General features: G+C 53.7%; 1 protein-coding gene across 1 annotated transcript; it reads left to right on the forward strand.

Moving 5' to 3' along the window:
• Window positions 1–2,682: 2,682 nt before the first annotated feature.
• On the forward strand, window positions 2,683–6,734 carry KLK10 (kallikrein related peptidase 10). Its single transcript, XM_007074201.3, has 6 exons — window positions 2,683–2,791; window positions 3,232–3,336; window positions 4,022–4,202; window positions 4,837–5,111; window positions 5,338–5,471; window positions 6,227–6,734. Exons 2-6 carry the CDS (start codon window positions 3,246–3,248, stop codon window positions 6,377–6,379), a joined length of 834 nt encoding a protein of 277 aa, XP_007074263.1. The 5' UTR covers window positions 2,683–2,791; window positions 3,232–3,245; the 3' UTR covers window positions 6,380–6,734.
• Window positions 6,735–10,254: the final 3,520 nt, after the last annotated feature.

The following is a 10,254-nucleotide window of genomic DNA, read 5'->3' on the forward strand; positions in this document are numbered from 1 at the left end:
AGCCCAACATTCCTGATCCCTATTTGGTGATGTGGCTCATTCTGTTAATAGTCAAGCCCAAGAGAAGACATCTTTATATATTTTCTTTTCAGCCACCTTAACTATGAGACATGCTGTGGTTTAATAATCAGCTTGGGGTTTGGAATTAGTGAGGCCTGGGTTCCGATCCTGCCTTGTACTAACTTGTGATTCTGGGAGAGAGAAGTGTTGTTTGGTTCACTGTTGTATCCCTAGCCCCAAAGGCACTCACCAAGGTTTCAATAAATACTTCCTGAGTGAATGAATCTTTGGAGTGCTTACTAGATGCCACACCTGGTCCAAGGGCTTTTCAACATATCAACTAACTTAATCTTCACAAAGATTAAGTGCTATTATTGAACCCATTTTGCAGATGCGGAAACTGGGGGAACAGAGAAACAAGTCGTTTGCTCATATAGTCACACAGCCAGTAAGGGGAAGAGCAAGGAATCTAAAGCAAGGTGGTTTCTTTCTCCTTTCTTTCCCTTTCCTTTCCTTTCCTTTCCTTTCCTTTCCTTTCCTTTCCTTTCCTTCCCTTTCCTTTCCTTTCCTTCCCTTTCCTTCCTTTCCTTTCCTTTCCTTTCCTTTCCTTTCCTTTCCTTTCCTTCCCTTTCCTTCCTTTCCTTTCCTTTCCTTTCCTTTCCTTCCCTTTCCTTCCTTTCCTTCCCTTTCCTTCCTTTCCTTTCCTTTCCTTTCCTTTCCTTTCCTTTCCTTCCCTTTCCTTCCTTTCCTTTCCTTTCCTTCCTTTCCTTTCCTTTCCTTTCCTTTCCTTTCCTTTCCTTTCCTTCCCTTTCCTTCCTTTCCTTTCCTTTCCTTTCCTTTCCTTTCCTTTCCTTTCCTTTCCTTTCCTTTCCTTCCCTTTCCTTCCTTTCCTTTCCTTTCCTTTCCTTTCCTTCCCTTTCCTTCCTTTCCTTTCCTTTCCTTTCCTTTCCTTTCCTTTCCTTCCCTTTCCTTTCCTTTCCTTCCCTTTCCTTCCTTTCCTTTCCTTTCCTTTCCTTTCCTTTCCTTTCCTTTCCTTTCCTTCCCTTTCCTTCCTTTCCTTTCCTTTCCTTTCCTTTCCTTTCCTTCCCTTTCCTTCCTTTCCTTTCCTTTCCTTTCCTTTCCTTTCCTTTCCTTTCCTTCCTTTCCTTTCTTTCCTTTCCTTTTTTCTTTTCCTTCTCTTCTTTTTTCTTTTCTTTTCTCTTTTCTTTTTCCTTTTCTTTTTTAAAGCAAACTGATTTCTTAACTACAGAGTGAAACTCGATTAAGGCTCAATTTTCTTATCTGTAAAACCATGAACGTAAAAGTATAACAACACATGAGGCTAAGTCAGCCTGCACATAATTAGGACCTAAGAAAAAGAGCTATCATTGTTTTTTTTTTTTTTCCCAACCTCCATGCTAGGTAGTTCCACCAGACCTGTGCTGGCCAATACGATAGCCACTAACCATATGGGGCTATTTATTTATTTTCTTAAGTGTATTTATTTATTTTGAGAGACGGAGCACGTGCATAAGCTGGGGAGGGACAGAGAGAAAGAGAGGGAGAGAGAATTCCAAACAGGCTCCATGCTGATCATGACCTGAGCTGAAATCGAGTCAGATGCTTAACCGACACTCACCACATATCAAATGCTTTGTAGCCACATCTGGCTGTTGTACTGAATATCGCACATAGGGCATTTCCACCATTGTAGGAAGTTCCATTGGACAGCCCGGAGCTGGACAACCTCTAGAGTTAACTCAATTCCCACTGGAGAAGATGCCGCATAAATGGTCCAGAACTCAGAATCTTTTTTGACGTCTTGCTCACCTTGCAGGAGAGGTCGTGGGCATGAGATATAAGAGCCTAGAGCTGGAACGGGGGCCTCCTGGTTGTTAGGTGGATTTGCTGTGTGACCTCCTGTGAATCACTGCCTTCTCTGGGCCTCCCATTTCTCATCTGAAAGGAAAGGATGGAGCAGCTGGCCCAGGTGATACTGACATTCTTCTGTGGCCTTGGCCTCCTGTGATTCATGCGCCTATGTGTCACCTGAAGACACGCAGGTGGCAGGATGTGACGTGACCACACCTGGGTGTGATGTGCAGTGTACCCCCCCCCCAACATGAGGAAGGGACGCTACTCACTGGGCCACCTGCTGAGCCCCCTGTTCTGGCTGTGAGGATGAACTCAGCCCGGAGCACCATCGCTCAGGCTCTGAGCTCTGGCTCATTCCCCCTCTGCCCCCTTTCTGTCTCTTTGTGTCTCAGTCTGTGTGGCTCCTACCCTTTCCTTCCATCTATCTTATCTCTCTGCCTCCCTCTCTCCTGGCCAGCATTCTGGCTTCTCTCTGTTATGCTAGGTATGCATTTCCCTGTTTATTTTCCTCTCCCTCACAATCACCTCTCTCCAACGCTCTCCCCAAGACCCTTAAGCTCCCTGGGATCCTCTCTCCCCAGCTGAGAAGACTTCTTGGAACAGGAGACCTGGGGAATCCCCATGGAATCCAGCTCCAAAAAGGGTGTTTGGGGCCCTGGAAAGAGCCTGTATTCCCTGGGCCCCTCCCAGAGCAGGAATCTGGGGCCCAGGTTGGGTGCCAGCCCCACCCACGGTATAATTAGGGAGAGGGAAAGGGAGGGAGTGAACCCCTGGGGGGAGGGTGGGGAAATTTCCGGGCTCTTCGGGGTTAAAAGGGAAGGCCAGGCCAGGGGTCCCTGGGCAGAGGATTCGGCGGCCCACTGGGCGGCAGGGCAGAGGCACTTCTGAGTCTCCTCCCTCCTCCTCACCAGCCCTCCTCCCTACCAGCGACTCCCAGGTGAGGTGGGATGCCCTACCCTGGTAGGGGCGGGTTGTGAGAGCATGGGTGGGGACCTTCGGGTCGCGGGCACGAGCCCTGTTTGAGCCTCAGTTTCCCTATCAATCGGGCGCGCCTCTGAGCCTCGGATCCCCGCGCCACCTGTGAAGGAGGGCGAAACCCAAATGCTGTTTGGCCGGCAGTCCGGGGAAGCCGGGCTCCTGAGATGGCTCCCCCTTCGGGCACAGGGAGGTCTGGAGGACGCCACGGGGGGCGTCATTAGGGTAATGGTGCCCATCCCTGGTATTCTGGCCCGAGTCGCCCGTCCCCCTGTCCCTGAAGTCGTCGACTGCAGGTTAAGCGGGACTTCGCAGGCTGGGTTGGTCCAGGACGGGCGGACGGGCGCCGTGGGGTGCAAGTCTCTGACGGGGCATCCGTTTTAATCCGCCCTCGCCCCCTAGCCTCGGTCCCGGCCATGAGATCTCCGCACCTCCACCCCTCCACCGCCTCTGGCCCCCGGGCTCGGGCAATGCTGCTGCTGCCGCTGCTCGTGACGCAACTCTGGGGTGAGGCGGGGGACAGGGCTTGGCGGGAGGTGCCAGGGACCAGGGGAGATAGCAGAGTGTGCTCTCATCACCAACCCCCGCGCAACTCTGCTCCTCCGGGGACCCCAGGCCCCACCTGCTGATCCAGTGCTGGCCCCCCCTAAGTCAGCATGGTCCCCCTCCGAGCTCCGCTCTGGGGGATTGCGCCCCCTGCACTGAGCCTGGATCCCTACTCCTCCCTTCTCCTCTCGGCTTCCTTCCCGGACCCTGACTAACCCCGTGCCCTCTCTCAGTCCCTCTTGGTCCCCGCTCCTTCTAACTCCGCCCAATTATCTCCCAAGTCTTGCCTCACAGCTTTTGGCCCTCGGCCCTCTCACCGTTCTGCGGCGCTATTCCGGCCCGCCCTCCTCTATCCCCGCCCCCTGGTGGCCGGGTCGGGTTCTGTTCCTCCTCTGCTTCGAGGGCTGCATTCTGTCCCCGTCCCTCCAGACCCTCCCTGTTCGCTCTCCCCAACTCCGCTCCGCTCTGTCTCCGCCTCCTTCTCCTTTCCTGCGGTCCTTCTCCGCCACTTCCATTCGGTTCCTGCAAGACCCCCAATTTCCAATCCTCTCCCCCAGCTTCCCTGGTTCTGGCTGCGGGCCCCACAGGCCCAGCTGTGGCCCCAAGCCCAGCTCCTGCCCTGTCTCCACCCCTTTTCTTTCTCCAGCCGCGGAGGCGGTGCTGCTCCCCAGAAACGACACCGACTTAGACCTTGTGGCCTCCGGCGCCCCGTGCGCACGCGGTTCGCAGCCCTGGCAGGTCTCCCTCTTCGATGGCCTCAAGTTCCACTGCGCGGGCGTCCTGGTGGACAAGAGTTGGGTGCTCACAGCCGCGCACTGCGGGAACAAGTAGGGGGAGCTCCTCAGGGCAGCCACGGAGGGGCGGTGGAGGCAGGCCCCGGGGAGGCGGCGGGAAGAGCTGGGGCACTTGAGGGTATGGACCTCTCCCAGCTCCTTGCGGGAGTCAGTTCTGGAGGGCTTCCTGCAGGAGGTGAGGCAGGGTTGGGCTGTGGCCTCTAGGGGGCGCTGTAGATCCTTCTCAGGGCTTTCGGGCTCGTCCGCTGCCCTTTGTCTAGTAGATACTCCTTGGGCTCCCCTGAAGGGTGGATAGTTGCATGCAACAGACCCAAGTCAGGGTCCGGTGTGGTTAGGACTTTAGAACTAAAGACATTGTTCACCTCACGAGTCCCCATTGAGGAAGGACAGGAGTGGTAGGCTTACCCAGGTAGACCCCCAGTCCTCAATTCCTGCAGAACTCAGATCCCCAGCTCCCTTCTCCCCCACCTCCTCCTCCCTCAGACCCAGGAGTCCCAGCCCCCAGTTTCTCTCCCTCAGACCCAGGAGTCCCAGCCCCCAGTTTCTCTCCCTCAGACCCAGGAGTCTGGGCTCCCACCATGGGGCCAGTCCCCTCCTTCCCACCGACTCAGAGTCTTGTCCCTGTCCCTACAAAGGCTTTAGCTTCACATGGCTTTTCCCTCCCCAGGCCTCTGTGGGCTCGCGTGGGGGACGACCACCTGCTGCTTATCCAGGGCGAGCAGCTCCGCAGGACCACCCGCCCCATCGTCCACCCCAAGTACCAGCATGGCTTGGGCCCCATTCTGCCGCGGCGGACAGACGAACATGACCTCATGCTGCTGAAGCTGGTCAGGCCGGCTGTGCTGGGGCCTCGCGTCCAGACCCTGCGCCTGCCCTACCGCTGTGCCCAGCCGGGAGACCAGTGCCAGGTGGCTGGCTGGGGCACGACGGCCACCCGAAGAGGCAAGAGCTGGGCACCCTGAAGCCTGTATCTTGGGGAAGAGGAACTGAGGGCCAGGACTCCTGGGTCTGAGGGGGGAGGGGGTGGGGAGGGGTGGGACCCTGGGTCTGGGGAAGGAGGGGCTGGAGGCCTGGGGTCTGGGATGGGAACCGTGTGGGTATCTGGACTCCTGAGTCCTGGAGGACTGGACGTCTGGCCACAGTATCACCTCCTATTTTCTCCTGTCAGTGAAGTACAACAAGGGCCTGAGTTGCTCCAGGGTCACTGTCCTGAGCGCTAAAGAATGCGAGGTCTTCTACCCTGGTGTGGTCACCAACAACATGATGTGTGCAGGACTGGACCAGGGTCAGGACCCCTGCCAGGTAGGAACTGGCCAAGGAGGGTCTCACTCATGGGAGCTAGGATAGGGTTAAGGGAAATTGGAACGCCCCATCCTTGTCCCCAACCCTACACCCAGTGTCCAACATGATCCCATCCCTACCCCAGTGTCATCCCTGTGTCCAGCATGAGCCCATCCCTACCCCAGCCTCCATCCCCACCCCACGTTGGACTCTACCTCCTTGGGTCCATCTGCTGGCGCCCGGCCCTACTGACTTCTGACCCCGTCCTCAACAGCATTGCCATCCACAAGCCTAGACCCCCACCCCATCCCTCTCTGTCGGCCCATGTCTACCTCCCCCCACCTCATCACAAGCTACAGCCCCAGCTCTACCCCATCTCCACTCTCGTTCCCCACCCCCCACCCCCATCCAATGTCCACAACCCCTAGTCTGGCCCCATCCCAACCCCAGCTCATACTTAACCCACCTCATCTTTTTTTTAAAAAATGTTTTATTTATTTTTGAGAGAGAGCATGGGGGAGGGGCGGGGGGGGCGGGACAGAGGTTCCAAAGTGGGCTCTGCACTGACAGTGCGGACCCCGATGCAGGGCTCGAACTCATGAACCGTGAGATCGCGACCTGAGCCAAAGTCAGGCAGTCAACCAACTGAGCCACCCAGGCACCCCACCAACCTGTCTTTATCCAAACACAACTCCGACCCTACCCAACCCCCAGATCCCCAAGTGGCAGCCTTTGAATTGGTGCATTTATTTGATCTCTCCTTCCCCCACCCCCAGAGTGACTCTGGTGGCCCTCTGGTCTGTGACGAGACCCTGCAGGGCATCCTTTCATGGGGCATTTACCCCTGCGGCTCTGCTCAGCATCCAGCTGTCTACACTCAAATCTGCAAGTACACCTCCTGGATAGAGAAAACCCTACGCTCCAACTGACCCCCAGGCCGGGAGCCTCTACCAGCTGCCTCTTCTCCCTTCCTGGGCAGTTGCGGGGGCTGGGCTCCTCCCCTGCTCCGCTCGAACCTCCGAACCTCCGCTGCCCATCCACACCTGCTGATGTCTCTCCTCCTCCCTTAACCACCCCACCCCACCCCCCGCCCACTGCTGCTCTCTGCCCGCTTTGGAGCCAAACTGCCAAAAGCGATGGCAAAGTTTTTTGTTTTTTTTTTTTAATTTAAGAGAAACAAGGAAGCTGGTGGTCACCCCATCTCTGAGAGGGGTTGTCACTCACCAAACCAGGCTTCCTCTACCACTCCCTGCTGTGTGACCTCAGGCAAGCTAAGCACCCTCTCTGGGCCTCTATTTCCTCACCTGGAAAATGAGGACAATGAAGTGCCTACCTCATATTCCCACTGTGAGGAGACTATGATATAACATGAGTGTGTAGGTTGCTATGGTAATTATCAGTAAAGCATTAACACAGTGGGTGGTGAGCCCTGACTAAATGTTACCTGTTGTCATGACCTGCCAACAGGTCCTGGTGAGAACATATGTCGGTCTGTGTCCTGGGGAGAAGAGCACAGGAGTAGCCCCCAATCCAAAGCTCCCCCTCACCATCCCCAGCCCTCAGGGTTGATGTGAGAATCACATTCCCCACCCTCCTCTCAAGTTCCACGAAGCACCCCTTAACCACTTCCTCCCTCCCTCCCACTGTTTGCCACATCTGGGTCCGCCTGACACCAGTCCCTCCTGTGCCAGCAGGAGCTGGGCCACCTCTGAGTCATCTGGTACCTTCTCTGCCTTCCTGGGGCCACGGGAACCCAAGGGACCTTACCCTGGACCCATCTCAGCCTCTAAGACCAGAGGAACTCTCCCCACCTCAGTTGCTAAGTTGACATAAAGAAGCCCTCTGAGATTTAGGGGAAAGTTCTTGGTTAGATCCGTCTCCATTCCCTCACCAACCACAAGCTCCAGTCCCAGCTCCACTCTGTATCTCCGTTCTCACCCTCCGATCCAACACCCACAGCCCCCAGTCCGCCTCCGTGCCCAAACCACTCCAAATGGGCTTTGAAATTTCACCCTGAAACTTTGGAAGGAGAAGAGTTCTTTTCCTCTCCCTGAAAGTATCTCCATGTAAATATTTCTCTGCTGGAGGGTATTACACACAGAATCCAGGCAGAGGTGTCTCCACTTAGCCTGGACTCTGGAGATATTAATTACATCAGCTGAACATCTGCACAGCAGAACTTTCCCAGCCAGGTTGTTCTTGTTTGCCCTTTCAAACACCAATTTATTGAGCACCTATTATATGGCAGGCCTGATGCTGGGCACTGGGAACATAGTGGCGACGCCAACCACACAGTCCTTGCGCTCACAGAGCCCACAGAAGCCTGGCCCACAGTTTCCAGCCCTGAGTCTCTCCAGCTTCCTTCCTCCACCCCCATTAGCACACCCAGGAAACGCCAATCAGGCATATCAGCGGAGTTTGTCATGCAGGAATCAGAAGCAAAGTAGGTGGGAACTTGAAAACTTGATTCACTGAAAAAAATTTTCTTAATGTCTATTTATTTTTGAGAGACGGAGAGACAGAGTGTGAGCGGGGGAGGGGCAGCGAGAGGGGGAGACACAGAATCCGAAGCAGGCTCCGGGCTCCGAGCTGTCAGCACAGAGCCCGACGGGGGGGCCTGAACTCAAGATCTGTGAGATCATGACCTGAGCTGAAGTCGGACACCCAACCGACTGAGCCTCCCAGGGGCTCCTCGATTCATTTTTAAAGGCAAATCACCCATTCCTGTAATCATCACAGTACAAGTGTTTATTGAGCTGTGTCCTACTCCAGGTCCTGGAGATGAATCAGCCTGAGCTCTCTCTCAAGGAGCTGCTAGTCAGGTCAGGGAGACAGGCAAGACTTCCATTCTTGTCATTCAGGTTTCTGCTTACTCAGGTTTCTACTCAAAGGTCACCTCTTCAAAGAAGACTTCCAGGATTGCCCTGGCTGTAGGGGTCTCTTGCCTTTACCGGGACAACAATCCATTGCTCGGTTTATTTATTTATTTATTTATTTTTGCAACACTTGTTAGAGCTGAAACGACCTCATTTATTTGTTTATTGCTTAATGATCTGTCTGTCCCCTGTCTCCCTCAACTCAGTCCTTGAAAGCAGGGACTCGGATTTATTCGCTGTGATTTTCTTAAGCACCCAGCACAGTGCCTGGCACACAAAAACCGCTCCATACATTGTTGAATGAATGACAAAAACTGACCAGCGCTGCAACAGAAGGAGGCACAGGGTGCCCTAAGGAGGGGCCAAGGACTCTTTCCGAGGAGACAGGGAGGTCTTCTCAGATCAGGGGACATTTGCATGGGGTTTAAAAGGATAAGTAGGAATGTACCAGGTAGAGAAGGAAATGCATTTCTGTCACTTTGTGACCTTGAGAAAATTGCTTGAATGCTCTCTCTACTTCAATTTTCCCCACTGTGGAATAGAGATAGGATAGACTCCTATGAGAGTTAAATGAGATAATATACACGAAATGCTTACCTGCCAGGACAGTCAATGAAGGGAGCTGTCAAGATGTTATCAATAGCAGTTAGAATGGCACCTAGCACAGAGTGGCTATTCAGTCTCTGGTCTCAAAGATGGACCTCCCTTTCTGGAGACAGAGTAAGACACCCAACAACCACGAGTGACATGTATTGTAATGGGGGCAGCATGCATGGCAGGAGATGGATAAACATGTTATATTTGTTGAATGCTTACCGTGTGCCCAGCACTGTTGTAAGACTTCAGATGGGTTAATTTGCTCAGTCACCCCGCCACCCGAATTGTTATTACTTCTTAATAGATGGGCCAGCTGAAAGAGGTCCAGTGACTTGCCCAAGGTCACATACCTAATAATGGCCAGCATTGAGATTTGGACCCTGGTGGTCCACTTCCAGAGTCCATGCTCTAAAAAAAATTTTTTTTAATGTTTACTTATTTTTGAGAGAGAGAGAGAGACATATATAGTGTGAGTGGGGGAGGGGCAGAGAGAGGGAGACAGAATCCGAAGCAGGCTCCAGGCTCTGAGCTGTCAGCACAAAGCCCGATGTGGGGCTCGAACCCTTGAACCAAGAGATCATGACCTGAGCTCAAGTCAGATGTTTAACCAACTGAGCCACCCAGGCACCCCTGAGTCCATGCTTTAAAGCATTGTATCAAGTACACATTCAACAGGAGCCCAGCCCCAGAGTGATAATCAGGCTTACAGCAACAGAAAGTAGAGGAGTCTGTGAGTGCCCAGGGGAGGAAAAGATGTACTCTTCCTTGAGAAATCACAGAAGACTTCCTGGAGGAGGGGGCATTTAGGCTGAGTCTTGAAGGATGAGTAGGAGTTTACCAGGAAAAGAATATAGAGAAAGACATTCACTCATTTAATTAACATCTCCTGAGGCCTCCCAAGAAGAGCGCAGCCCTGGAAGGGTGATGCTGGGGACACACAGATGAGTCACATCTGGGCTTGGCCCTGCAGGGGCTGTCCACCTGATGAGGAGGAGGGATGGGGATCGAGGCAGGTAGGATGGGCGGATGGGAAGGGCAATGGAGGAGAAGAGATAAAAAAAAAAAAAAAAAAAACGGGCAATGTTCTCAGGACTTGGCCAAGATCTGGTGGTATTAAGAGAAAAGGAAAGCACTTAAGTTCCAGGTATGTTGGGCATGTGGGTCCTTGGGTGGGTAGCGATATGAAGGGGATGGGGTAGTTTATGACAAGAGTGGGTGAATCCAGTTGGGACCATATTTCCTCAACCTTCTAGGAGAGAGCTTTGTTCTTGCGGGAAGGGGCCTGGATGCTCAGGGTAGGGCATACACATGTGTGTGGCTCCTTGTGGTCT

The sequence above is a fragment of the Panthera tigris genome, chromosome E2 (assembly GCF_018350195.1).
Source record: "Panthera tigris isolate Pti1 chromosome E2, P.tigris_Pti1_mat1.1, whole genome shotgun sequence".
Taxonomy (NCBI): Eukaryota; Metazoa; Chordata; class Mammalia; order Carnivora; family Felidae; genus Panthera; species Panthera tigris.